Source organism: Struthio camelus, chromosome 20 (genome assembly GCF_040807025.1).
Source record: "Struthio camelus isolate bStrCam1 chromosome 20, bStrCam1.hap1, whole genome shotgun sequence".
Classification (NCBI taxonomy): domain Eukaryota; kingdom Metazoa; phylum Chordata; class Aves; order Struthioniformes; family Struthionidae; genus Struthio; species Struthio camelus.
Genome location: NC_090961.1, coordinates 7,539,422 through 7,566,989, shown reverse-complemented (window position 1 = coordinate 7,566,989; position 27,568 = coordinate 7,539,422). Strand labels below are relative to the sequence as shown.

The following is a 27,568-nucleotide window of genomic DNA, read 5'->3' as shown; positions in this document are numbered from 1 at the left end:
AAACACAGCAGGACTGAGCAAGCAAGAGGTAGGAAACTCCAGCGTAGCCCATACTCGCGTTTAATTGTGAGGACAGGACAGACTGGGGCAGGCAGGTAGGTTGGTGTGGAAGCACAGCTAAAAGAGCAGGCACACCCTGCCCTTGCAAGAGACACACAGGTCATTTTAAGGTGTAACTCTGCTGAAAGCATCAAACAAACCATAAAAAAAAAGAAAACCCAACCCAGAGTTTTCTCTGAAACAGACGTTTCTGCATGGTCTCTGAGGGCTGGAATCAGACATTGCTGCTAAGGCTGTTTCACATCGGACACAACGCGGGGAATTCACATAGCGCAAGTCAGGTGTTTAACACGGACATTTCAGTTTGGAGGCCAGTCTCCTGCAGCGGAGGTGGGGAGGGACTCTTGCAGGAGGAAACGCAGAGATTGCGAAGTCAGGCTCTCACAGAGACCACCCTCTGGAGGAGTTTCTCCCCTAGGCAAACTGCCTCCTACATCCACGGCACAGCCATCGCAGCAGGAAAGCCCCTAGAGCCGCTCCATGCGTCTGAGGTGTTGAGCATGTCTAAGCAAAGGCAAGCCAGGCCCTTCATTCCCACTCTCCCACCTGCTCTCCGCAAGGAAGAAAGTGCATGAAACAAGGCTGCATCCACAAAAGGTGGAAGTAAGAGACCCAGAGAAGCGTCCACAAGACAGCAGAGTTCGCTCACATCCTTCACCATGCAGCAGGGCCACAGGGACACACATGGCTGCGCCCACGTTGGAAGAGGAGACTCAGTCCCAGATGAGAGTGTCCCATCTCCCTGCGAGAGAAAAGGGCTCTCCGAGAGAGGACAGGTCTGGGATGTCCCTCCACCTACTGCACAAACCCGGGATACATTCAAAAGTGCGGACAATAAATTAAGATTGAAAAAAAAAAGTCAGCGTGTACAATATATATATATGTGTGTGTGTGTGTGTGTGTGTGTGTGTGTGTATACACACACACGCACACACACATACATATATACATATATATATACTTTTTTTTATATCTATATATATGTATAATGTGCGTGTGATTGTGAAAAATAGAAACGTCATCCCCAGGAGAGAGCAAGACATGGCAGAAACACCTCCCTGACCCTCCCCTGAGCCCAGCACTACCTGCTCCCCTGATTCACAGCACAAACACGACACCAGCGGGCCGCGCAGCGGGTGGGGGTTGCACCTGGCACCCCACTTCCCTCTGCCAGCTGGGGCCCTGTGCCAGGGAGGAGCTGGCTGCTTGGTGGAGGAGGAGGGGGAAAAGAGCCCAGCACTGGTCCCTTCATGGCCTGCACAAGGAAGGGCTGCTGCAGGCAGGAAAAAGGAGGGGGAAGATGAGAAAAACAAAACGGAATGGCAGGGGCACCCCATCCCTCCTCAACTGGCCAGGTTCCTGCCCCTCCCGTGGCACAGGACCACCACCACTGTACCAATTAGAAAATAAAGCCATAATGAGTCTATGCTTTGGTATGTAACCATCGCACTCCCCTCTGTCCCCCCTGCAATCCCCCCAACTCATCATCTGTAAAACTTGTCAAATAAAATCTCTAGCGTGCCTTTATATCACTCCTTGAACCTTTTCTTCCCCAGCGCCTGCCCTGCCCCCCGTCTCCCCCACAGGACTTGGGGAGGCGCCTTGCTCGAGCCCCACTGGTTACAGCTTCTGCTGTCCCGACTGGATCCTGTCGAACGCTTCCTGGTCCAGGGGCAGGTAGAGGCCTTGCCTGGAGTCCAGGAAGTACAACCTGTCCTTCACCAGCGTGGGGTCAAAGCCCTGCTTGCGCAGCTCCATCTTCTGGAATTTGTAAGTGCCTGGAGCGGGGAGAGAAGATAGAGGAAAGGGTTGTCAGCTGCATGCACTCCCATCCCCACCCGGTCATGCTGCCATGCCTTGCTTCTGGCACTGTCCTGTGCGGCACACAACTGGGACAGGGAGGCCACCTCCCAGCTGCTGATGCCAACCTCAGGCACCCCAGTGCCAGCCACCACCCCCCGATCACAGCCTTGCACTCCCACTTCTCCAATCATCTGAGGAACTGGGGAGGCCAGAAGGATCCTACAGGACAGATGTGCTCCATCTCATCCCAACCCTGCTGCAGATCAGCCTCTGTACGCGAGTGAGGCAGACTAAGCAGCTGTGCCCTCTCCCCAGCCCGAAAGCACACGCCGTGACTCACTTGTCTTGGAGACTTCGTGCAGAAACCGCAGGAAGACGGGCCGCGCATATAGCGGCAGAGCCTTTTTCAGTTCACCTGCAAAGCTCTCCAGGTCACAGGAGTTCTCCGGGTCAGCGATGGCTGCCATTCCCGCCTTCCCTTCAATCCCTGCGGGACAGAAAACAAGGGAGAGTACCCGGTGGGACACACTGCCCCTGTCCCTGCAGTACTGTCTCCATCTGTCTCGTGCCAGCAAGGCCGCTGGCAAACACCCTGCTTTGTACTAAAAGTGTTGGCATGTCCAGCTGTGTCACTGGCTGTGTCACCGCCCTGCAGCTAAGGCTACCAGCGACACCCAGCGGTCACAGTCACCTCCTCCCAGAGGAGACACTTGCAGCCTCTCCAGGAAGGATGCAGGGTCTTTCCAAATTAGTCAGAATCGGACCAAACCTCAGCTGGAGAGAAGATTCCCACTAGTCACATCCCCAGTGGCTTCTCCCCGGCTTGTTGGCACAGAACCTCAGTCCAGCATCTTGCAAAAGGACACACAGGTCTGGACACACAGGACCCGCTCACATTTAGGTGCCAGAGGCCTGCGTGCCTGCCTGCCTCCACTGACCACTCCAGTTACCTGGGATCTCCACCCCGTAAACAACAACGTCCGTCAAGTTGAGGATGCGGCTCAGCGTCCCCTCCACCTCTGTGGTGGAGACGTTCTCCCCCTTCCAGCGGAATGTGTCCCCAGTGCGGTCCCGGAAGTACATGTAACCATATTTGTCCATCACCAGGACGTCCCCTATGACAGAGTGAGGAATGGGCAAAAAACGGGGTGTCAGAGGGCCTAAGAGCTCCCCCAAAGCATCTCAGGGCAGTGCCACTAGCCTGGGACAACTTCGGGTAGGGGAAGAGAGGCTCACAAAGCCTGGCTCTTCTCTGCTCACCGATGTGGAGGTAGCAGGACTGCACGGGCCTGGCAAAGCCAGGTTGCACAGCCCCCAAACCCACCCAAATAGCCCTCTCCTCCTCTCTTAGCAGACATGGAGGGGCCCTACTTGCCTCACCTGTAAGATAGGCAGCATCTCCCTTTGAAAAAACATCCTTGGCTATTTTCTTGTTGGTGGCCGACTGATTCAGGTAGCCATCAAAGTGCTGCAAGGGGTTGCTCTTGACTATGCGGCCCACCAGCTGCCCCGGCTCCCCTGCAAGGAAAGGAGAGGGGATGAATAAGGGGAAGCAACAACTCAAGCCCAGGGAAAAAGGGTTTCTAACGGGGTTGGTGGAAGTTTACCTGAGCAGAGACGCAAGCCTAGCTAAAATACCTTGAAGTATCTAACAAAAGACTCACATAGGGCCAAGGAGACACCTGTTCCCCCAGTGGCCCTCACCTGGTTTGCAGGGGATACAGACACCATCTGGCCCCCGGATCAGCTCCATGGTGTCTTCGTCCACCTTCACCAAGCCGATGGGGTACACACCTGGCAGGATCCTGCTGTTGAAGCCACAGGACCCAACCTAGGACAGAAAGAGCTCAGAGCCATGGGCAGCAGGGATGTCTCTCCAGCCCCAAGTCTGCTGCCCATCCACATCCAGGACATCAGAGAGCTGGCACCACACAAGAACAGCCAAAACCCCTCCAGGCAGACAATAACCCATGTGAGGCCTCTCGAGCAAGGAACCAGGAGCAAACAGACCCAATGAGTCTCCAGCCCTGCTCCAGCAGGAAGCCTCTGGGACGCAGGGAGGGCAGCGGGGCCTTACGTTGTTGTCGAAGTTGCCCAGGCTGCAGTTGCACTCGGTGGCCCCATAGAACTCAGCCACCTGGGCGATGCCGAAGCGGGCCATGAACTCTCGCCAGATGGAGGCCCGCAGCCCGTTGCCCACCGCCATGCGCACCCGGTGCTGCCGCTCTGCCTCCTGGTACGGCTGGTTCAGCAGGTAACGGCAGATCTCACCAATGTATTGCACAATCTGGCGTAAACAGGGAACAAGGACAAACTAAGACCTTCCCCCAGGCCCCAAGGTCTTTTTGGGGGTGGTCCTTAGGGCAGGCAGGGAAGGAACAACTAGCCCAAGGTCCCCTAAAGAGGCCAAAGCAAAACCCAGGGGGTCCTGCTAGCCTGTCCCCCATCTGCCCCTCCCTGGTTACCTCCCTGCCTGGGATACCCTCCTCCAGTTTGTAAAACCTATCCCAAACCTTCTGGTTAACGTTGGAGCATGGGAATGGCTTGGACACGTGGAGTTTCCACCCCGGTGGGAGGGACAGCCCCACCACCTTGAAAGACAGAGCAGGACACAGGCAGAGCTGGTTCAGGCTGCTCCGTCTTCCAGCAGCTGGACTATCCCTAGCACAACACGGGTTCCCAGGCTCCTCTGCCCAGCCCCAGCTGGCTCGGTGGTCCCTTGACTCATGGCCTCACCGTACAGTTGTATTTCACGCAATCCTCCCAAAAGTGCGAGGCCGAGAACTTCTTGCGGATGACAATTGTCATGCCCTGCAGCAGGCACTGCCCGACTCCTACAATGTTCCCTGTGAACAGACAGCCAGAGAGGCCTTCAGTCCCCAAATCCCTCCAGCACAACCAGTACGGGGAGAGGATTGGCAGGGCAAGGCAGAGGCCACATGCTGTCTCAAAGCACGCAAGTGTTCATCTAGCCAAGGACCCCAGAACCACAGGCACTGGGAAGGGGACACAGGGGCAGTGTGACAGCAAGATCTGCAACAGCACTTTGCACCCAGATATCCCAGGGTGTGTCAGCCAGCAAGGTGGGCGCTGTTTCCCCGTCCCTGTTACTTTCCAGGTAGGGACAGCAGCAATAAGGTACAGCTATCCCAAAGCCAGACTAGAAGCTGGGATAAAATCCCCCACTCCCCACACCGAAGGCCAGTCTGATCGTTCCCAGCTCCCAGAGAAAGAGAAAGGTCTCAGATCAGACAGGCAGCACCACCACCAGCAGCTGGGCTCTCCTTGGCACAGAGCATCGCTGCTGCACCAGCCTCCAGCCTGTGCCCTGGGCTTGGCAGAAGGGAAGGGAGAGCCTGCGCAAGCAGGGCTCCATGCGGCACAGGTTACCTGCAGCGTGGTAGAGTGGGAGGCAGTCATACATCACATCATCAGGCCTCATGCGGAAACCGTAATAAACCAAGTTGGACATGCGGAAGTACCTGGGGGGGGGGGAGGGGAGGGATGAAGGGACACATCAGCAGCAGGGCCAGAGGCTCTGTCTTAGCACAGGGCAGAGCTCGGCCCCCTTCCTCCCCAGAGCCCCCAGCGACTGCCTTACCTGCAGTTCACCACAATGGCAGCTTTGGGCATCCCCGTGGTGCCAGAGGTATAGATGTAGAAGAGCTTATCTGGAGAGCGAAGAAGAGACAGGGTAACATACCCAGAGCCACTATATCCTATCTAGGAGCTGGCTGGACGAGGAGATGGGAACAAGGCAAATTTATACACCCTGGTCATGCCAGGTGAATCAAACATGACAGCACCAAGAGCATGCTGGGGTTCGTCCTGGGCAGGATCAGGCCTATTGGATAGATGGTGGGGAACCACATGATGCTGCACCACAGGGAGGGCTGACCCATCTCAAATGCTCCAGGCCCTTCTGCAAAAGCCTGCCATTGGCCTCCCCAGCAGGCACTCTTGCCAATGAGGGACACAGCCCACCAGTGTTGTAACCAGCGGATCCACAGCAACACCACCATGAGTTTGCCCCCCAAAAGCTGACCACATACCAAGGAAGCCCTTCTCAGGAGGGGTTGGCTGGAGCCGCTGGGCCATCTGCAAGAGGGGATCCAGGTGTTTTGCACCAGGAATTGCTGACTCGGGGATTCCTTCACCAGACCAGAAGAGATGGATGGATTTCTCCAGAGAGGGCTGCACTTCCTGCATGGCTAGGAAAGCGAAGAGGGGAAGACGGAGAAAGTCCACAGGGTGGATATGGCACAGAGAAACCCTGCCCTCCCCAACAGTTTCAAGGGGACAATGCGCCCCAGGAAGCAGTACCCTCGCTGGGCTCTGCAGTGTCCCAAAAGGTCTGACAACCTTTCCAGGCAGATGTTGTCCCCCATGCCTAACAGAAGCTGGGGCCACAGCCCAGGCCTCTTCAGAGGCTAGAGGATCCTGTTCTTCTGCTCTCCCCAGCCAGAACCTCTCGGGTGCCAATTTACCCAGAGGAAGTATGTTGACACCATCAACCCCTGAGATGGGGGCTGAAACACATGAGGAGCTGGAGCCAAGCTGCTGCAGGGATGTGGCTAAGCGCCACAAGAACAAGAGGAGGCTTGTCCCATGTAGCAGGTTAGGCCCAGCCCAGCCCTGGGGTCCGTGCAGGGAACGGACCCTGAAGAGGCACTATTAGTGCAAGGAAACATCCTCACACCCATGCAGGCCTGCTTGGGAACCAGACAGAGCACTGAACCCCAGATCCTGTCCATCTCCAGCTGCCATCCAGTGGTCAAAAGACCAACAAAAAACCCCAGATCCAATTCCTGGATAACTCAAGCATCCATCTGCCTGCCCCCTCACCTTCCATCATCTCCACCCCAAAAACCACAGCCTTGGAGTTGGAGATGGTGATGCAGTGCAGCAAGGCCTCCATGCGCAGGTGGGAATTCACAAGGGCTGTCTCCACCCCAATCTTGGCCAAGCCGAGCCACAGCCCCACGTACTGATTGCGGGACTCCATGAACAGAGCCACCACGTCACCAGAGCGGAAGCCGTGTCCGCGGAAGAAATTGGCCACCCGGTTGGAATACTCGTCCAGCTGCCGGAAGGTCCAGCTCTCGCCCGTGCCTTGGAAGATCAGTGCCGTCTTCTCTGGATACTTGCTCGCTGTCTTCTGGAAGATCTTGGCAATGGTGTTCTTCTCCCTCACGTGCCTCCACACCTGCCACTTCACCCGCAAGAGGACCAGCCCCGTGCTGCCAAAGGAAGGGGAGTAAGAAGGCAGCAGCTCAGTGGCCCCTGCAGAAGCACTTCTCCTAGCAAAACCAGCGATACAGCACAGCACAGGGACCTTGCTAGGAGCTCCAACAGTCTAGCCTGCTCCAGGCCTTGCTCTAGGTCAGCAGCAGCTCTGGGTGCTCCCCTGAACAGCGTGGTCATAGCTGGGGTAGGCAAGCCCTCTGTAAGGATGCCTACGGCCAGAAACTGGTGGCAATCAGGGAGGGATGGGCTTTGGGGTGCTATAGACTTGGATGTCCCCCCCTTAAAAAGTGTATCTCTGAGCCTCAGATGTTCTCCAAGAGGTTCTCCATGCCCTCCCCCCAACAGGAGCTGGTACAGCCTGGCACCGGCTCAGAGTGGACCCTGCCCAGGCACCCAGTGCCACACCAGCAGTTTAAGGGATGGGGTGAAGTACAAGGACAAGGGCAGTCACTAGACTTTACAGCTCAGCTGAAATCCGTCTTTCCTGGGAAAACTTTGCCCGAAGGTTTCGAGATGTCTGGGCTTGGCAGAGGGAGATCTTCCAGATGGGCCAGGAGCCAGCAGGGACCCAGGGAGCTGGCGTTGCGCTCACACACACCGGGGCAGAGAAGTGGGCTGGGGTGGGGGCCCATCCCGGCCAGGACACCTACGTGAGGTCTCTCCGTATCGTCTTTAAGAATATGAGGAAGAATTTCCATCCCCCAGATCCCAGGTAGAAGACAAAGAGAGCAGGGATGGCCTGGGCCCAGGACAGCTCCAGGCTGACCCTGAAGAACAGCAGCAGCGCTGTGAAGGCAGCCAGACGCAGCATCGTGGCCTGCAGAGAGAGAGAGAAAGCACAGATCTTGACCCACTCTCACTGGACTCAACGATAACAAACCCATGGGGCAGGGGATGCATTAGCAGCCCCTGATTTCCTGGAAAATGCTCCAGAGTCACTGTTCTTCCCCGCAGGGAAGATTTAACTCAGCAGGCCAGATCTCCCACTGGTGTAGCTCTACCAGACCCTGGAGGTGGGCTCCGATTAAGCCATTGGCACTGCGCTGGTTCGCACCAGCCAAGAGCCTGGCCATTCCCTCCTGAGGAGCCACACACAGCTGCAGCCCAGCTGCACACCAGCTGGGGACACACACTCACGCCAGCAGCCTGAGATCTTGGATCAAGTCACTTCACAGCTGTGGGAGCAGGGTCAGGGCAGGGGACCCTGTGCAGTCGCATAGGAGGCACCAGGGCGATGCCAGGCAGGGCAAGCTCAGCTCCCTTCCCCTCATCCCAGAAAAACCCCTCCTTACCCCAGGGATCCCTCTGCCCCCCTCAGCCCGTTCTCCCAGGCCCCCAGCAAGCATCAGCTCTCCAGCAAGCCTGGCTCCAGGACGGCCACCACAGCTGGTTGGAGAGCTCTGCTTCACGTGCTCCCTGACACAGCTCAAACAGGAACAGAGACAGGAAACTCGGTCCTTTGAGCTCCGTTCATGTTTGTAAATTCCCTGTCAGTGGGCAGTTTCCTGGCCTGGCTCTGCTGGAGATGCTGCCAGAGCAGCTCTAGGGCAATGAGGCCAGATGCAGGAATGCCCTCGCCTTGGATACCTGCCCAGGTTACAGCAGGCAGAACGGGGGTGTCTCTGCTGCCAGGAGAGCCCAGGCCCCCACCTCATGCCATGAGCCAGCAGCTCAATCTCTGGTAATTCTGCCCCCTGACAAGCAGCCTCTCTGTCCCCATCCCAAACACATCCCAGATGCAGCTCCAAGACTCACAGGGAGCCACCAGGCTCTTTTCGGGTAGCAGCACCAGGTAGAGGAAAGCAACAGCGACGGGACGACGGGACCCCTAACCCCACCAGCTTGAGGTCTCCTAGATAAAACTGGTCCTTCCTGGCACGGACACAGATCAAAAAGGAAGGAAACCACCATGTAATTTCCCTTTCCCTCTTGAGGATGAGTTCACTGTTCCCAAGCTGGCAGCCCTGCGTCTCCATCGATGCAAGAGCCGGGAACCACCTGTGCAGCCAGCTTTCGCCCCAGCTGCTCGCCAGTCTCTGGGAGGGGGGCAAGGGCTGCTCTGTGCTGCTGCCCCAGCGGTACGGGGGAACCTCTGTGCATTTGACAGGAGATGCAGGAGGGGCCGGAGCCAAGGCAGCACCATGTGGTCACCAAGCCTTAGCATGTCATGCGGGCTGTCTCGCATCCAAGCCGTAACACGCAGGAGCAGGCAGGCCTCTACCGATCTATCAGAGGCCCTGGGCGCTGCTCCCAGGAGTGGGGACTGGGGACATCTCCCAATCCACAGCCCCACACGTGTCAGTGGCCTCCGAGCTCTCTCCAACAAACAGCTTCCAGGCTCAAGGTTCCCAGCCCACAGCACAGCCCCTCAGGCTTTTAACAGAGCAAGACTCTCTGCCTGTTTGCTCAGGATCCTCTTTGTGCAGCTGAACAGGGCAGCTTGTAGATCACCACCAAACTACTAGGCCTCAGTCAAGAACTGAGCCCTTCGTTACATGCTCCGCATAGGACAGACAGCCATGGAAAGATAGAGGTGGGGGGGGGGGGGGCACGCTCTGTGTGAGCAGCAAGTCATTTGAACTCCAGCCTGCAGAAGAGACAGGCCCCTGTTATCCGCTGCTCACATCTCTGCCCCGTACCAGCGTGCCAAGCAGATGAGGCCCGTGCCTCCCGCCAAGAGCTAGCCAGTGCATTAGTGCCAGAGGCAGCGGGGCTGGAGGCCCTGCCGTTAAGGATTCAGGTCTTGTTTAGCTGCATCAGCACAGAGAAAATTAAGGCCTGTATGCAGCTCTGCAGGCAGCTGGTACGATGGCAAACTGCAGGGATTCATCACCCGCGCAGGGACGAAACCCGAGGAGAGCTGGGGAAAGCGATCAGCCTAGGGAACCGGCGGGAGGCAGGTCACGGGGTGGGTGCGGGCAGGGGACCCGCAGCTTCGCCGCCGGCCCCCAGCGCTGACGTCCACAGAGGCTCGGAAAGGTGCTGGGGGCTCCTTGGGGGCAGCTCCCAGGCAAGAACGGCCCCTCCTCAACATTCGCAGGGGGACTCAGGCCCCACAGGGGACCCCGACCCCACCAGCCCCAGGCGGTGCCCTGCTCCCCGCACCGTCTCCTCCAGGAGGAGGCAGCTCCTGCTCCAGCCCCGACTGCCACCTGCTCCTCCGTCCCCCGCTCGCACCAAAGCCTGGCAGGGGCTGGGAGCCGGCCTGACTTTCTGACTAGCCCGAAGGCAGGACCCATTCGGCCACCCTCGGGAAGCCTAGGGAGATGCTGCAGGCTCCGGGGGAACCTCCACCGCTTGGGTCAAAGACAGGACAGCCCCAGCCGGTGCCAACCCCGGGAGCCTACCCACGGCAGGCCCCTGGCTCCCACCTGGGGCTAGGAAAGGCGGATGGGAGGAAGACGTGGGCCACGGGGGGAGGCCAGGGAGGCAGAAACGGGGGGAGAGCGGCGGGCGGGGGCATCAGACGGAGCACGTGCCCCACGGAAAGGCCACGCAGCGCGCTCGGCAGCCGGGGAGAGGCCGGGGCGGGGGGTCTGCAGGCGCCCCCGGGCCCGGTGCCAGCCCCGGAGCGGCCCAGGGGCCTGCGGCGCGGGCAGCGGGACCTGCCGAGCCCGGCGGGAGCACGACGAGCCACAAGCTGAGGCGGGAGCTGCTGGCGGAAGCGCCGAGGGGGGCCCGGCCCCGGCGTGGGCGCCCACCCGGCGCTGCCCTGAGGCGAGAGCCGGGGCCTCCGGAGGGGAGCGGCGGCCGCGGCGGCGCCGCCCTGTCCCGCCGCGGGGAAGGCAGCGGGGCCGCGGCGGCACTAGGGCGGCGCCGGGAGGGGGGGGGGTGAGGGAAGGGGGCCGCGCTCTTACCGGGCTCCGGTGCGCTGCGCTGCGGCCCGGCCACCTGCGCCGCCGCCGGGAGCGGGAGTGGGGCCGGCAGCGGGAGCGGGGCCGCCCGCCGCCGCTGCGGCACGGGGCGGGGCGGGGCGCGCCGCCCGCCGGGAGCTGTAGTCCCGCCCGGAACCGCCGAGGCGACCCCGGTTCAGGCTGCGGGGCCGGTCGCGGTGCTGGCCCCGGGTGCGGCGGGTCCCGGCCCGGGGGGGCGGGTCGGGCCGAGGCGGGTGGGCGGCGGCGGGGGGCGGCGGCGGCGGGAAGAGGCGGCGAGGGCGGCGGGGCAGTCCGACGGCTCTGTGGCGCAATGGATAGCGCATTGGACTTCTAGCGCGTGTGACGGGAGTCATTCAAAGGTTGTGGGTTCGAGTCCCACCAGAGTCGCATTTTTGCCCGCGGCGCGGCGCGTGTTTCCGGGCCACGGGAGCGAGCCGCTTGGACCGCCGCCCCGTAGGGGCGCGGGGACCCCGGGGTAAGCCCACTGCCCTCCCCAGGTCTTTTTTTTTTTTTTTTAAACGCAGCGCTGGGGGGTTGTTCCTGCAGGAGAAGGTTGTTTCCTTGTTTAAAACGTGTCATTTCAAGGGCAAGAATTTCACGGGGAAACAGCAGGAAAAAAAAACCCAAAATCCAAATATGTGTGTGCATGTGCGTAAACGAGCACATCAGTATTCAGTATGCTCATCATTATATATTATATATTCATCAGTATATATTCATCACTATTCATAAACTCTTTCCCTGCACACATTGGCCCGGCAGCCCTCGCCCGGCTCCGTGCTGCAGGGGTCCCGGCGCGTAAAAGCCCTGTCTGGCCCCGGCAGCGAGGAGCGGGTGCAGCCCTGCAGACCGGCGCGCCGGCGGTGCCCGTGCTGCGGCGATGCCGGTCGTTCAGCCGGAGGGAGGTGGAAGGAGCCAATTCTCCTTCCTCCGCCGCATCCGATTTCCTGGAGGAGCCGAGGCTTGCGCCAGCTGTGCCGATGCCGGCGCAAGGCGCTGGCCCAGCTGTGGGCCGGAGGCCGCGGGATGAGGCTGTTCCAGGCCTGGAAGTGGAAGCCACCGTTTGTTCGATGGCGTTTGTGTACTGTTTTGGAAGAAAATAAACCTTTACTTGTCCAGATGCAAAACCCAACCAGCCCCATGTATCCGAGCAAGCCAGCGCAACACTGACACGGGATCCCTGGCGTGGTTTTGACTCCATCACCATCCCCCAAAACAGCCTCCACCACAGCAATGTGGCAAAACTGGAAGGCCATCAGATACAATTCCCTCACTTCCTTGAAGCTGGACACATGGCGGGCCCAGCTCCCCGCGCTGCCGCAGCGGCCCGGCCGCGGCGCGGGCGTTGCATGGGGCGCCCCGAACCATGCTCCCGGCTGCAGAGCAAGGCCGGCGCCAGGCTGTCCCTCAGCTGCCCGGGCACAGACAGTTCGAGGAAGCAGGGTGTCGCGTGCTCTAAATAAACCCAGGCTGCAGCAAAACTCTGTTTCGTGACCATCGTTTCCTGCACTTCCTTCACTGGAGCTCACGGCTCGTGGCTGCAAAACAGGATAATATTCCATAAATTATGAGAAACAACCTTAAAATCGTGGCCTGGCGTTGTTGCTAGCAACCGAAACGGCCAGCCCCGCGGGAGGGCGGCACGCGGGTGCGGGAAACGGAGGCGGCCGCGCTCATGCGTACCCCACGCCCAGTCGGAGAGCCTGGCGACAAGGGGGGATGCGTTATCCCGTCTGTCAAGCGATGCCCTGGGCCTTTGCCCTCGCGTTTGGAGCGGCTGCAGCCAGCGTACAGATGTTACCGCTCAGTTCAGGGGTGGTTTCCCAGCCAGGGGAGCCCTTGCATCGACTCAGGAGGTCGAGGGAAGAAGCTGAACTTGGGAGGCAGCTAGGGGCGAGTGGGGGAAGAAGCAAGCAATGCCATCGGCCCCAGGGACTGCTCAGAAGCGCAGGCCAAAAAACAGGTTTAGCTCCTGCCGCACCGTCTGCTCCACCATCCCGGCAGAGGCTGCTGAAGCTCACGGCAGGGCCGCGCCGTACCCCCCGGCCGCACGCACCGCCCCGGGCCTCAGCCCGCAGCTTCCACCGCGCACCCAGCTCCCCGGGAGCCAGAAGAGACCGGAGAAACCGAGCAGAGATTTGAGAGCAAAGCAGGGAGCCGCGGCCCCGAGCACGCTGCTGCAGCCGGGCTGACGGCCGCAGCACGCCGGCAGGACGTTCTGGCTGCGGCATCGCCCCGGAAAGCTGAACGCCCTCCTGCTGCCGCTGCCTCGCTGAAGGCCCCGGTGAAGGCGCTCCTCCGCCCCAGCGCCCCTTCCCTCTCCCCAAAGCACCAGGATCAGGAGTGTAGGAAACCCCCAGCCTTGCACCCCTCCTGCCCCCGCAGTCAGGCTCTTCCCCTGTCCAGGCCTTTGTGCAACGACCGCAGCCAGAAAGCATTGACGCAGTCAAGCGCCTGCAAAGCTCGGCAGGAAGGATGCTGATCTGAGAGCAGGACCAGGGCGCTGTGCGGTCGGCAGCACGGGCGAGCCAGGCTGGCCCCCGCGACACCACGGCCCCACACACGGCACCGCTGCTCCTGCCACCCCGCACAGGGCCAGCACACAGCCAGCTCCGGGCTCGAGGTCCCCGGGGAGGCACACCACACGCACGCCCTGCCGCTCTCCTTCCGGCTGCAGCCACGGACAAAGAACAACAGGCCTGTCTGGAGTAAAAAAGGGATGAGGTTTCACGTCAGATCTCCCGATCAGAAGGGGAGGTGAGGGGGGCGGGTGGAAGGAGAGGGATAATGAACCACAAGCTCCATCATGAATTTTATTAACTGAAAAGGAATTTCAACACAGCAAACCTCCGTGTACAAAGACCCACCTCCTCATGGCTCTGTCCTAGTACTTGACAGCTCTACAATCCAGCCAGTGGCAGTCTGGAGACCCGTTTAATTAAGCGAGACAGCAATCAGCTTCCAGACACAGCTCAGCGTGAATGGCACGAGCAGCCTCAGTCTCTGCTCCCCAAAGATTCAGCCCCTTATTCCCAATCACATTGTTTTGCTGCCAAAAGAAGGGGGACGATCCCTACTGAAAACTGCAATCATGCAGATTTCAGCTTTTGTGCTGGGGAGGGTCTGCAGGAGGGCATGGCGGCCTGGGGTCTTCTCTCGAGCAGCAGCCCCGGCAGAGGTAACATCCAGAGATATTTCTCTGACTGCTTTCAGTGAGAAAAGGGAAGTCAGGCAGAGCCACTCAGCCATGGCACACTCTGTACTGCAACACCCACGTCCTCGCTCTGTGTCAGGACATGAGTTCACTGCGTCTGAAAGAGCTCCCCGAGTGCATCTCCGAACTGCTCCCGAAGGCATGCAATTGCTCACTGCGTGGTCTCCAAGGCGTGAGACACGTCCCATGTTACCCAGCAGCAGGAGGCCAGAGGTAGGCACCAGTGCAGGATTGACTCTCACTGTTGCAGGCACCAAACCTGCCCCTGGGCTGCTTTGTAAATCAACTGGTTTAGCTCCAGTCCAGGGCTGCTCTAAAGCTTTAAGCCTTGAGCTTCCCAGGGAGGGAGGGAGGGGAGGACAGATCTACCTACAGAGCCTTACAGCTGCAGAAGGCCAAGGGCAGTTCGCTCTGGTCTGTTTTATGCCAACGCTGCTCCCTTCCCTCCCCATCCCAGTGTTTTGGAGCATTAGTCTCAGAGCCCTGCTGCCAGGGGGGACCCAAGCAGCCAAGCTCAGCTGGCACAGGCACAGCAGGACTTGCCATCTCTCCACCGAATTATAAATGGCAGAAGGGGTCAAGTTCTGCCACGGCACAGGGAGGTGCAGCTTGGCCTCCATCAACAGGAGGGAGCCAGCTCTTGACAGTGGAAAACTCAGCCATCAGGCCCATGGTGGCTGGTAGCGGAGCCAAGCTGTGCTCCTGCAGCAGCAGCAGATGAAACGCTGCAGGGGAGCGGTTGTTGTTCGCCAGTTGGGGATCCCCCATCCCCTCCCCAGTCCTTGAGCTCTCACACTCGAACAGCCGGGGGAGGGAAGATGCCAATCTCCTCTCGCAGGGATTCCACTGTCTGTTCCCAGCGCCGCTCGTAGTAGATGTTGAGGATACAGTTGGCGTTGCGCCCGCTCCGAATCGCCCAGGGAATCAGCTCCGTAGCCAGGACCCGCAGCTTTCTGGAACAAAAAGTGCAGAAAGGGTTTGATTTGCTTCTCCAAGTCCCCATCCCAGGCAGATGCCAACCCTGCACGTCCACAGCACCCTCCATACCACAAGCCCTTCCACCCTTCTAGCCATCCTGCTGCTTATCTCACAGGGGAAACTGAGGCATAGAAGAGGACAGTGGGCTGGGAAGGTCACAGTCAGAAGCAAACCCAAGACTAGAACTCAGCTTAATAAGTAATCCCCACACTGTGCTGAGCCACCAAAACAGATGTGCCGGGGCTGGGAAGAGCTGCCAGCATGCTAAGAGTCCTGCTGGCTTTGACCATGTGCCCAGCCAGCGGGGTGACCAAGCCTGGACATCCCTCCTCCTGCCCGGCACAGCCAGGAGGGGACTTGCTGACAGGGGCACAGGAGAGGAACACTGGAAGCAGATGGAACAGAGGAACACTGGAATCATGTTCCGCTTCATCATTTCCTGCTTCAGTGACCAGGCAAAGTCAAGCCTCCCGCTGCCACCGTTTCTCTGGACCACAGTGGCAGAGCAGCAGGCAGACATCAGGGATCCCCGTCCGCCTCTCTACTGCAGACTAGTGGTGTCACCCTTTTGTTCCTCAGAGGACTCTGGAAAGCATCACCAAGGCTGGCACGTCCCCAGGGCAGGGACTCCCTCCTCAGCAGATCGCGTCGGGTGCGGTGCCTACCGTGTGTTAAGACGAACGGGGCCGAAGGCTGCGCCCAAGATGCACATGGGCAGCCCCGTCTGGATGGCTTCGAACCACTTCACCACGACCTCCCCTGGGAAGACACAGGGAGATGCTCAGCAGGCACAGCAAAGCGGTCAAGGGCTAGACAGGGCTGTGCAACCACAGAAAGCGGGTTGCCAGACCTGTCCCCTTCACAAAGATGGCTGCACATCTGTCGCACTTGTCTACACAGCAGGATTCGGAAGTGCGCCCCAGCCCCTAAGTCTGGCTGTGCTCTGCGGCCCTGGCTGCAGCCTAATCCCCCACCAGGGCACGACTGATCACGCATTACTCCCTCAAAAGGGAGGGCCCAGGCCCCTGGGAGAGCAGGACCGAACAGCCAGCGCTCCGCTAGCTTGGGAAAGGCTTTGCTGCGCAGCTTAGCAAAGCTCCCCACCAGCCTGATCTTCCCACATGGCTCTCCCCATCTCTCAGTTGGGAAAGACCTTTTTCAAATACTGCCACATCTCAGCCAAGGCCTGCTTAAGAGAGAGAGACCTGAAATGCCGGTTCCCACCAGCTCATCAGCAAGGCTCAGTCTGTGACTTGCTACTGAGTCACTCGCAAAAGGAGAGGAAAGGGCATGGAGATGTGCAGATAAGAAACAACCAGCAACCCTCCACACTTCTGTCTTTGTCAGCTTGCGAAACAACCCTCCCTTGGTGCCACCCTCACTGCTGGGCTGCAAGCACGCACCCACCCACACAGTGACCGCCTGTGCCCAGGGCTCTGGGAGCGCCTCTCCCAGTGGGGGAAAGGTGATGGAGGGCAGATGTCCAAGGCCCGTGGCCTCTTGGGTCACCAGCCATGCAGGGCAGTGAGGATGCAAACCCCCTAGCACACTTCCCTGGGCTGAGGATCAGGGAGTCCAACCCGCCTAGCCTGCTCAGTCCCCAGAAGAGGTGGCCGAGCATCATCACTGGGGTTTCACAGCACAGACCTCTGAGCCCTGGTGCTGGTCTGAGCCCCCTCCTGCCTCCTTGCTCAGCTCTGTGCTCCCCCTCACTCCTGGCCCACCTCCGCTCACCTAGCATGTTGGTTGGCATGCCCAGGAGGGTATGCATCAGGTCGTGGACTTCCCGGTACCTCTGGATCACATATGCTAACTCTTCATCATCAACAAACTTGGCTGGCATCCGCGTGTCCGGAGAAACCTTCTGCAAATCCAAAGGGGCCCAGTTCAGCCCCCTCTAAAACTCAACGTTCTGCTCTCACTTTCTAATGAACAGCAATTTCCAGCCCCCTCCATCTACACATCTTGCAGACATTTATGACTGGGTCAGTATCACACATGAAAACCAAGGCCCGCACAGCGTCGGTGACATATCCACCAACATCCAACCCCCAGCACCACAGGTCAGCCTCCTGAGTCTCGGTTCATTAACCCCTTTCATTTTCTGGGGGCTCCCTACAGGTTCCTCTGTGACTCCAAGCTCCCTCCAGTGCTCGTGCATGCTCCTGGCACAGGTACGGACTCCAGCCATTTGTGCCCTGCAAAATCCCACACTCACGTTGTCATCCAAAAAGCGGATGTATTCTCGGCCCAACGTGCCATCCGGCAACCCCTGCAGCCTGTTCACGTCCAGGGTGGAGAGACGGATGCGAGGCCGCTCCCTGAAAGCGGAAAGCAAGTCATTAAGTCTCCCAGTGAAACACTCACATCTGGGTGACCTGGAGAAAAACCGGTCCTGGAAACCCCCATCCCCTGCCTCTGCCCTTCCTGGGCATTTTCCTTGCATGGATCCTCATCAATCCCTACAGGGATAGCACCATCCTCATTTCTATTGCTGTGACTAGGCCACAAAATGCTTGAAGGAAATGCCTGAAGCCTTGGCAAGAACAGAGCTCTCGTCTTGCTCCCCTTCAGCAACTCTGCTTGGAAAAGCATCAATCTTTCACGCACAGTGACCCTGAAACGCTGCCCTGCTGGCTGGCAGCCAGGCACAGCTCCCCCCCAGCAACAGCAGGAGCAGCCCAGGGGAGCAGGTTCTTCATCGCTCCTGCAAAGCAGCCAGAACTTCAAAGGAACAACCCTACAGAAGGGAGTGAATTTGTTCTAAATGCAGATTTAATTTCTCTCCTGTTTGGGTTTTCGTCATGAGCTACGTGGCAGCTGTGCACAGACAGGTCTACTGTCCAGGCTGTTGGCAAACAGGTACTGCGAAGCCCTGAAACGAAATAAAAGCTCCTTCACTTCTGCCCACAGAAGAAACTCTTCCCCTTGTAAGAGCCTTGCAGTGGATCAAGAAGCTGCTCAGCTCCTGGAGTGGAGGCAGCAGGGAGGTAAGCAGGACTTGCAAGAGCTTTACTGTGGCTGCAGGCACTTCTGGTGCCACTTTCGGTGTCAAAGGGACCTCATCAATTTAGGGGATTAAAAAACAAAAAAGACATGCGTGAACAAATCAGACTGCTGCAAACCCCTGTGACACCAGTGAGGCAAGGAATAGGTGGGAATTTCATTTGTCCTCAGTCCTTGGTATCTTGTCGTCCCCTCCCTGAGCAGTTTCTCTAGGACTCAGCCCCCTCTCCCGGTGCTCTGCACACTTTGCTGGGTTAGCGTCCAGAGCCCCAGGCAGGATCAGGCTGCCCTGCCTTGTACGTACCAACATACAACAAAAGGCACCCTTTCTCCCAGACAGTTCATGGCGCAGCTGGGATCAAGCATACCACAGGCACCAGGCGTAACAAATAACCAGGAGAAGGGAAAAGGAAAGTAAATAAACAGTAAGATGATCTTGGTTAATAAGAGGCTCAGGAAGTCCCTCCTTGTCCCCAGCCTTACTGTGCTCAACAATTCCCTGCAGACATGGAGGCAAGAGTGATCAAGACTAACAAGAATGACATGAGAACTGCCCTTATTTCATAGCTTAGGGAGATGCCACGGGCACCCGGAAATAAAGTACAGAAGTGTCTAAAGGGAAAGCAGACCAGCAAGTGATGAAGTCTTCAATGCAAGGAGATGCAGCAGCAGACACAGGGGAGAAAAAACACATCCATGGATTTTATCACAGCTAAGAGAGAAGGCGCCTACCAGTTACAGGAGCAAAGCAGAACAGACAGACACCAGCGCTTGAAATAGGCCTGGGCTCCAGTGACGTTTGTGCTGTTGCCCTTAGACTTGCCACAGAGCTCTTGCGATGGTTAAAAATAAAGTAAAGTAAACAAACTGGAGGATTAAAACTAACAAAATGCCTGTGCCCCTTTTAGGACAGGAAGTGCAGGACTCGCCCTTCACACAGACCAAGGAACGCACTGGTCAGGTGCCTCCCTCCCCACAAGCCATGGACGCAGAGAGAGGGATGAGGAGGGACGCACTGGAGGATGCGGTAACCTTCAGGATCGTGTTTCATCTTGTCTCGCAGGTTCGGTAGGACAAGGCAGCCCGTTGTCTCCCCAAGGACCGCCACCATGTCTGAAAGAGAGACCGGGCAGTGACCCAAGAGCAGCAGACACACAGCATCCAATGTATTTATTTTTACATCACCCAGCTGTCCCCATATGATAGGTGAGGAAACGAGGCAACGCATTGGCCAGGACCACGCAGGAAGCTTGTGGCAAAGAAAGGCACCCAGGGTTAACGCTAACGACGGACTGCCCACCTCAGGGTTATGCTGCTTGGTCTGACCCACAGGGAGGGACGTGAGAGCGGGTGCGAGGTGCTCTTTCCAGGCCTGGGAGAACAAGGAGTGTGATGTGGCTGGTTGGCATCACAGGGCTTGGCAGGAGATGCTTAGGGGGTGCAGGGGAATCCTGCACCCCTCTCCTCCACAGCATCCTGCCCCGGGGCAGGTCTTAGCCCTGCACCTTCCCCATTAGTAAACGTCTCACCCAGCAGAAGAAATAAAACCCCCCCTGGAAACTCCCAGCAGAGACACAGGGCAGCAGTTGCAGGATGCAAGTAACAGGATCCCAGGTGGAAAAAGCCACCCTGGCTCGGCTTACCGTGTCTGTAGGGGTCATAGAGAGCCATCGCCGCTGAGCCAGCAGCCAGCAGCGCTTTCTGCAGCGGGCTGGTGGGGATGTGCCCAGGGTACAGCTGGTAGCACCCGTCCTGCTCCTCCGCACGTCCGTCCTCCGCGGGGCGCCCCGCAGCCACCTGGGGCTCGGCATGGCTCAGACATACCCTGCCTGCAGAGAGGGCCCCGGAGGGCTGCGTGAGCGGGTGGCCCTGCCAGCTCCCTGCTGAGGGGTTCGTCACTCGGATGTGGAGAGGGCCCTCGTGGAGGCGATGGGCACCCCAAAGCAGGGTAAGAAGTGCCCCAAACCTGGGCCTGCCGCCTCCCTGGTGAGGGGTGCGACACCTGGGTGCCGTGAGGGCACTCACGGAGGTGGTGGGCACCCAAAAATGGCTGAGCAAGGTCCTACCTGGTCCTGCCAGCTCCCTGATGAGGGACGCGTCACCCAGGTGCCATAAGGGCACTCATAGAGGTGGTGGGCACCCAAAAATGGCTGAGCAAGGTCCTACCTGGTCCTGCCAGCTCCCTGATGAGGGATGTGTCACCCAGGTGCCATGAGGGCACTCACAGAGGTGGTGGGCACCCAAAAATGGCTGAGCAAGGTCCTACCTGGTCCTGCCGGCTCCCTGCTGCCATGAGGGCACTCACGGAGGTGGTGGGCACCCCAAAACAGGGCAAGAAGTGCCCCAAACCCGGCCTGCCGGCTGCCTGCTGGGGGACTTGTCACCCGGGTGCCGCAAGGGCCCTCGAGCAGAGGCCCCGCCGAGGGGCGCGACGCCCGAGGGGCGCAAAGGGCCCTCGCCGAGGCGGCGGGCACCCCCCCCCCAAAAAAACCCCCCCGGGTGAGCAGGGGTCCTACCCCCGGGCCTGCGGGCTGCCCGGCGAGGGGGGCGGCGGCCGGGGGCCAACCGCGGGGCGAGCAGGGGCCCGCGGCGGCAGGACGAGGCCCCGCCAGGGACACTTGCCTGGGGAGCCGCCGCCCGCCGGCCTCAGCCGGGCCCGCGCCGCCGCCGCCCGCCGCAGCCCCGCCAGCATCGCGCCCGGAAGCGCCGGGGCCGCGCGGGGCGGGACGGGACGATGGCGGCGGCGGCGGCGCGGGGTTTCCCGTCGGGGCTGTTCGCCGTGTACAAGCCGCCGGGGGTGGCGTGGGACGGCGTGCGCGGCGCCGTGGAGGCGCGGCTGCTGCGCGGTGAGCGGGGCCGGGGGGCGGCGGCGGGGGGGGGGGGGGGCGGCCGGCGGCCCCCCCCCCTCACCGCCGCTCTCGCCGTCCCGCAGAGCTGAACGCGGCGGCGCGGCGGCCCCCGCCGCTCCACGTCCGCTTCCTGCCGGGCGGCGGCGCGGCCCCGGGGCTGGTGGCCACCCGCGTGCCCGTGCTGGCCGAGCACCCCCTCGGTAAGAGCCGTCGGGGGGGGGGGGGGGGACGGGACACGCGGGGGCGGCGAGCCCGGCCCCGACCCCCCCTGCCCTCCGCTGCAGTTACAGGCCCGAGGTTCCGGCGGCTGCGGATGGGCGCGGGGCACCGGCTGGACGCGAAGGCCTCGGGGGTGCTCGGTAGGTTGGGCTGGGCGCTCGCCCGGGAAGGGCCTCGCTCGCCGGGGGCGTGTGGGGGGGGGTCTCGACACCCCCGGGCCTCCCGCCGCCTCGGGGCGAGCGCGAATGCGGAAGGGCGGCGGGAGCCGAGGCGGAGCGGCGCCGAGGCCTCGAGCGGCGCCCACACCTCGTGCGGGTGGTGCTGAGGCCTCGGGCGGGCGGGACTGAGGGCGCTGACGCCTCAAGCGGCGCTGACGCCTCGTGCGGGCGGCGCTGCCGCCTCGCGCAGCTTCGACGCCGCGGCCGACGGCCTGCGCCAGCCGCTCGCCCTGCCCCGGCGGCCGAGGGGGGCCCGCCGCGGCCGGCGTTGCTGAGCTCGTTGCCTTGTGGTCCCCGGGTGCAAAGTCCTGGACAAAGCGAAGTCCGGCCGCGGGGTGGGGGTCTGACGGCGTTTCTCAGGCAGAGGTTTGTCCCCTCCGTCCATGGGAGGGGGGGAAGGGAAGTGCCATAGGTGTGCGGCGCTGCATCGGTGCTTCCGCAGAAGTGACGTGCGACGGTTTCCGCTGTCTCTTGTGTTTCAGTGCTTGGCATAGGCCACGGGAACAAGCTGCTCACTGATCTGTACAACTGCCATCTGACTAAGGTACGTGATGGCTTTGAGCGGGCCCAGAAGGTCGGCGGGCAATGTCCTGCTTGAGTCCTGCCTCGCTGCCCCAAACTGTCCGTGTTAGAAACAGTAGCAGCAAAGAGGAGGTAAACGTGAGTTACTAACGCGCGTGGCAGGGGCAAACACTGAGAACGAGTGACGGTAAACGTTCCTTTAGAGGCCGGGGAGTTTGCTTTCTATGCAGCGATGGTACGTCTTAAAAATCCTCAGATGAGACTGCAGGATCCTCAAGGAGCTGCTTCAGGGAGGAAGAGGTTGCGTTGCTGTCACAAAGTTGACTGAGATTCTATTTCTGAGCCTCAAACCCACCAGCCTTTTTGAGAGCTCTTCTGGGTCCAGTATTTCATCCTTCACGTGAGCATCTAGACCCAGCCCGACGTCCACAGTATGCTGCTCTCTTAGTGCGACATCATCATAGCCTGCATTTTCTAGCAGCTGCACGGTAGAATGTCACTACTCAATTGCTTGCAGTCTTTCTTCCATAAATTGCGCTCTCTTTCCTCTTGAAGGTTTACACCGTTGGTGGGCTGTTTGGTAAGGCCACAGATGACTTCTCAGATACAGGGAAGCTAGTAGAGAAGACAACATTTGGTAAGAAACTGAACTGGTGTGTTTAAAAAAAAAACACAGAACACGAAACAAGTTGCATTCCAACTAAGAGCAAAACATGTCATCAGGTAAACTGCATGATAAAAGGTATGCCCTGAATGCTTTCTAATCTTTATTCACGCGTGCAGCCCTGTTAGTCCAGCTGTGCTAAATACAGCTGCCGTACACAAAGCCAACGTGAGTCCCGATTACAGTGGTTGCTACTGGAATGGGTGGGACCCGGATCTCCATGTAAACAGTATCTAGAGATAGCGGATAGAAGCTTTCACTGAATTAAATTTTCCAAACACCTGATAGGAGAAATTGGAGCCAACATCTTGAATTCAATTGAAAAAACAAGATTCTTCCTTTTGTAGTCCAAGGTTATGCTACTTTGTGTATTGGCATGATACAGTGAGTAGAAATGACTCTCCTCAATTGAAACCACCTTTCCGAGGTTCTCATCAGCCTATTTAGATGTAACTGCCTGCCAAAGAGATAGTAATACCCTGATGGCACATTTCAAGCTTCTGTCTCTTTCCAGTTTCTGGATGGGTAATTGAGAACTTGTTTTTACCTTAATATTTGCAGATCATATCACAAGGGAAAAGCTGGAACGGATTCTCGCTGTCATTCAAGGAACAAATCATAAGGCCCTATTGATGTACGTATCCAATCGGGAAATGCAGCTGACCTGACCTGACCCATCTTGGCTACTCTTTTAAAACCAAAGAGATGATTTTCTATGCCAGAAACAGAGCATTTAAAGGCTGGAGTCCTGGACAGGAGCAGAGAGAAGTTACTTTAAGTGCTCTGTACTCTGGTGAAAAGATGCAATTAAAAAGTCTATTGTGTTCTGAATCTCCAGTTACGTTTGGAGCTATTAGCTACATTAGGGCCTACATTTTTTTTTTTTTTTGTAGACATGACCAAGTACCTCCCTTCCAAACTCTGCTATCTTACTGGCTTATCTTACATATTTGATAGCATTAAAATGTGTGCAAAATTTAACTGAACACATAGGCAGTTTTAAGAATATAAATTGCAGCTCTGCTTTATTGTGAGTGGAGATATTTTTAATCTAATTGGAGATGTGTACTAAACGTCTGCTTTGCTCCTTTTTTCTTTTTCCAGGCATTCTAACATTGATATGAAAACTCAAGAGGCATATGAGCTGGCTGTCAAAGGGTTAATTCGCCCCATGGGAAAAAGTCCTCCAATAATCACAGTAATTCGATGCCTCCAGTTTACTCTTCCTGAATTCCAGCTAGGTAGGACTGGTGCAACATGTATGAGGGCAGTCTGAGCACTTACTATGACAAATTATTGATGAACTTCAGTTTCTTACTAATGACTTATGCAGAATCGGTTGGTGAGAACTTTGTATCGACTGGTAGCTGATAATCCCTGCAGAGAGATCCATGATTTATAGTTACTGAGAGCAAAGAAGAATCCTTGCTAGATGAACTTTTTCGTTCAGGGTAAAGACTTTTTGGTAGGGCAACGTTTGGAACCTTTGCAGCACTGAAGTTGCTATAGTGAATCAAACCAGCTATGCACCTAGCTCGCTATCTTTTTTTCTGCCACTTCCAACTCACTTAGAAGGATGTAAGAAGTCTTTCGTAGTGAATAACTATGGAGGAGAATTCTTCCTTATCCTCATATTTTAGTGTAATGTTCAGGGCTTAGGCTCGGCTTGCTTTTCTGGAGTCAATCTCCTACTCCTTACAAATTATTTGACTTATTTAATAAGGTACCTGTTTTTATCCACTTTGAAATACCTAAATCGCTCTCTTGCTCTCCTGTATCTATGGGTTTGTTTTAGAAAATATTTACTTTTGGTGGGACATTCTGCAGTATTCCAGAAAATCATGACTTACCTGTGCTGTATGCTAAATAGTCCCTTATGCTGAAAGGACTAGTTCAGTAGAACCGTGTCCTGTAAGTGATGTCTGGATTTACAGACCAGGTCCGGGTTTGTGTGAATGCTTTGCTTCTTCTGAAAGAATCTCTCTGTCCTTCTAGAAATCCATTGTTTGCATGAGACTCAGCAGTACCTCCGAAAAATGGTTCATGAGATTGGTCTGGAGCTGAAATCATCTGCAGTGTGCACACAAGTGCGAAGAATTCGTGACGGTGTTTTCACACTGGATGATGCTCTCCTGAGAACACAGTGGAACCTGCAGAGCATCCAGAATGCAATTTGGGACTGTCAGCTTAAAGTGAAAACAGAGATAGAGAAAACACTAGGTCCTCGAGATAAAAGTGTTCTTCATAAGACAGACACCGAGATGGCCCAGGCTGCAGACAGCTGAGCGTATGCTATGGAGGGAACATCCACAAGTGATCTCCGTAACACAATAACATAGCCACATGCTGACAGAATGATGGACAGCAGAAGGAAAGAGGTTAATTGCAGTTCACTTCCACCCTTTCCTTGAGATGACTTTAATCAGAGAGGTGTTTTTTTTCATTGACAGGCTGTAAAATTTTTTTTAAAGCATTGCAAACAGTTCATTAACAGGAGTTGCTGTGCCAACATTCCTGTTGACTTTGGGAACAGCAGGTTGCTAAGGGATGTAAAAACCCCTCTCCAAATTTTTTAGCAGCAGGAAATAGTGTCTTACAGAGCTGCATTCCCTTTATTGCAGCGTTGTTTGTTCCTTGCAGCTAGCAGTGTAACTTAACTACTGCATGAATTTTCCCTGTGTTATTGTGGCACAGTATTTTCTCTGTGTTAGCCTAACTTTCAGGCACACAGGAGCTCAAAATCAACCAAATTGAGAGAGGGATGTGCAGGAGAAAACACAGCTCACTTAAAGTAACTAGAGGAAACGTTCATATCCAAAGTAGGCAGGTGGAAGAAGCTTGTGATAGGGGGACTGATGCATAAGATGAAAACAGAAGAAATAAAACAGAACTAAAAGTGACGTAAGGGGAAAGAGGCTCTCTCTTGGCTCAGTGCTTGTAGAAGAGTACATTGACTCAAAAGAGTGCATGCTGCTTATTTGATTTTGTTTTTTGGCTGAGGAACCAAAGTTGTTTAGGGGGTCTGTAGTATCTTGCAGCTGCATGCAGACGTTGTCTTGTGAGTTCTACCCTTCAGCAAAAAACTGTGATACAGCCTGTTCTCTATTAGCTTCTTATATATGGATCAGACTTAACAAAAAGACTTAACAGAGCGAACATGCTCTTTCTAAATCTAAATTATAATCTGAAGGTATACTCGCTATTATTACACTCGCTATTTTTGCAGCTATATATTTTACCTAGAGAGCCTGAAGATCTAATACATAGAGAACTCCTAGCAGTAAGAAGAGATTTGACCCATTCCTCTTCCGGATTTGGGCAAAGGCAAGCATATTTTTTTCCTCCAGAGCCATTAAGGTAAGAGAAGTGACTCTGGGAAGAGCAGTAAGGGGACTGTGATGAAGGAATTACCTTAAGCGGTAGGTTCCAGCCCTGTCCTGAAGCATGTGAGAAGTCATTAACTTCAGCCCTGGAATTTTTCAGTTGTTCCAGGTCTCCTTGCACTGTAGTGTAAAGAGCAGCCAAAGCAGCAGTGGAGCATAGCTGCTGCCACGTGGCACATTATCGTGCCAGCTACAGAGCCACAGAGACTTGCCAAGGGGCAGTTGCTCTTACTTCAGCTGGCTGGTTTTCTGTGCATTCCTCCTCTGAGGACAAGGGACCAAGATCAGGACACCTTCCATGGACAGTTGTCTTGTGCTAACCAGAGGGTAAACCAGTCATTGCAGAAGCGTGAAATGAGAGCTGTGCAGAACACTTGCATGGCTACAGCTGCAAATGTTAACCCTAATGTTCCTACAAGAGCAGGAAGAGGAGACTTCTCAGTCCTTTCCTTAATTTCCAACACCTTAAATAACTTTGGTAGTGGAATATGCTTCCCACCACATGGCTCACACCTAACAAAGTCAAGGAATTTCTGTACATACTTTTCCTTGCAAAAAACATTTTCAGTTGCTTGTGCTATTGCTAAGTTAACATTTTGGTTTGGAATGTTCCAGGCTAAACCAACTCTTTTGCATAAAAAAAAAAATGTCAGCCAAAACAACAATGTGGGTTTTGAGAACAAAGCTGGCATTTTTCAGTTTTAGCATTCTTGTGATTTTTTTTTTCTCCTTAAAGCTATTCCAAAAAACACAGGAGCTTTCTAGACTTGGCAAGAGGGGATTATAATGGGAAGGGTATACCTGCAAGCATCCCCATGAGAGTCCATTCTTACGTGGCCACAGTAAATACCCTTCAGAGAAGCATGGGTGCACATCAGCAGAGGCTTGCTTGAATGCATCACAGAACATGCAGACTTTGTCTCCCTGCTTTAGCCCCTCTCCCCAAAATAAGATACTTACTAGTGATGCTTCTGTGCCAGCCCCAGAACTGAGAGCACAAAGTAATTCTCTTTTCCTAGCAGCCGCCTTTGTGACTTTTCTGATCTCCAAACACTATGAAGAGAGATTGATTTGATCTGAATTTGGATGTAAAAAGCAGACTGCAACACAGGCCTGACTGGAGACAAGGGGGAAACTAACTTGACAGGAAGGCCTTAGAAGTAGGAATGGGTAGAAGGACATCAAGCTTGAGTGAAGGAGGGACAACAGACATGCAGTCGTTACAGCACTTTATCATACAGAGCTGCACAAAGTAGCCAAATTTAGGTTGTACAGTCACCCTCATTCCTAACACCTGACACGGAAACATTAATGCTCTCAACAATTTTGTGACTAGGACACCGCTCGCTTTCACAGTGACTCTGCACTTAGAAATAAGCAAAAGTAATTCTCCACCTACCCGTGACTGATATCAGTGCTGCTACGTTGTCTCCATTAAGAGTCCTCAGAAAAGCATCTGAATAATAGATGTTACAGTTGTCTCAGAATATAGTTTTAAGGATTTGTTCCCAGGTTTTTTTATAGGCTCTT

The 27,568-nt window shown here is 56.5% G+C and overlaps 3 protein-coding genes, 1 long non-coding RNA gene and 1 other non-coding gene across 7 annotated transcripts; 2 read left to right on the top strand and 3 right to left on the bottom strand.

The window, feature by feature from the left end:
• Positions 1 to 44: 44 nt before the first annotated feature.
• SLC27A4 (solute carrier family 27 member 4) lies at positions 45 to 10,997 on the bottom strand. Of its 2 annotated transcripts, none has more exons than XM_068914847.1 (13): positions 10,968 to 10,997; positions 7,761 to 7,927; positions 6,709 to 7,103; positions 5,916 to 6,074; positions 5,465 to 5,534; positions 5,254 to 5,345; positions 4,600 to 4,709; positions 3,941 to 4,150; positions 3,568 to 3,694; positions 3,244 to 3,381; positions 2,814 to 2,978; positions 2,204 to 2,350; positions 45 to 1,838 (listed from the first exon to the last, which is right to left on the bottom strand). In XM_068914847.1, exons 2-13 carry the CDS (start codon positions 7,919 to 7,921, stop codon positions 1,681 to 1,683), a joined length of 1,932 nt encoding a protein of 643 aa, XP_068770948.1. In that variant the 5' UTR covers positions 7,922 to 7,927; positions 10,968 to 10,997; the 3' UTR covers positions 45 to 1,680. The 2 variants fall into 2 exon arrangements, with proteins under 2 accessions (XP_068770948.1, XP_009683292.2); XM_009684997.2 differs by lacking the exon at positions 10,968 to 10,997 and adding an exon at positions 8,866 to 9,036.
• Positions 10,998 to 11,281: 284 nt separating this feature from the next.
• TRNAR-UCU (transfer RNA arginine (anticodon UCU)) lies at positions 11,282 to 11,372 on the top strand. The gene is given in 2 exon segments: positions 11,282 to 11,318; positions 11,337 to 11,372. It is a non-coding gene; the product is annotated as a tRNA-Arg (tRNA).
• Positions 11,373 to 13,785: 2,413 nt separating this feature from the next.
• COQ4 (coenzyme Q4) lies at positions 13,786 to 20,886 on the bottom strand. Its single transcript, XM_068915247.1, has 7 exons — positions 20,802 to 20,886; positions 19,827 to 20,008; positions 19,200 to 19,296; positions 17,396 to 17,498; positions 16,912 to 17,041; positions 15,843 to 15,936; positions 13,786 to 15,152 (listed from the first exon to the last, which is right to left on the bottom strand). Exons 1-7 carry the CDS (start codon positions 20,873 to 20,875, stop codon positions 14,990 to 14,992), a joined length of 843 nt encoding a protein of 280 aa, XP_068771348.1. The 5' UTR covers positions 20,876 to 20,886; the 3' UTR covers positions 13,786 to 14,989.
• A 17-nt stretch (positions 20,887 to 20,903) lies between these two features.
• Positions 20,904 to 26,742, top strand: TRUB2 (TruB pseudouridine synthase family member 2). Of its 2 annotated transcripts, XM_068915245.1 has the most exons (8): positions 20,904 to 21,029; positions 21,116 to 21,232; positions 21,317 to 21,391; positions 21,952 to 22,013; positions 22,547 to 22,628; positions 23,217 to 23,289; positions 23,760 to 23,896; positions 24,651 to 26,742. In XM_068915245.1, the coding sequence occupies exons 1-8, from the start codon at positions 20,918 to 20,920 to the stop codon at positions 24,938 to 24,940; spliced, it is 948 nt and encodes a 315-aa protein (XP_068771346.1). In that variant the 5' UTR covers positions 20,904 to 20,917; the 3' UTR covers positions 24,941 to 26,742. The 2 variants fall into 2 exon arrangements, with proteins under 2 accessions (XP_068771346.1, XP_068771347.1); XM_068915246.1 differs by lacking the exon at positions 21,317 to 21,391 and having other exon boundaries at positions 20,906 to 21,029.
• Positions 24,667 to 27,562, bottom strand: LOC138061749 (uncharacterized). The gene is made up of 3 exons (XR_011135658.1): positions 27,438 to 27,562; positions 26,999 to 27,091; positions 24,667 to 24,805 (listed from the first exon to the last, which is right to left on the bottom strand). It is a non-coding gene; the product is annotated as an uncharacterized lncRNA (long non-coding RNA).
• Positions 27,563 to 27,568: the final 6 nt, after the last annotated feature.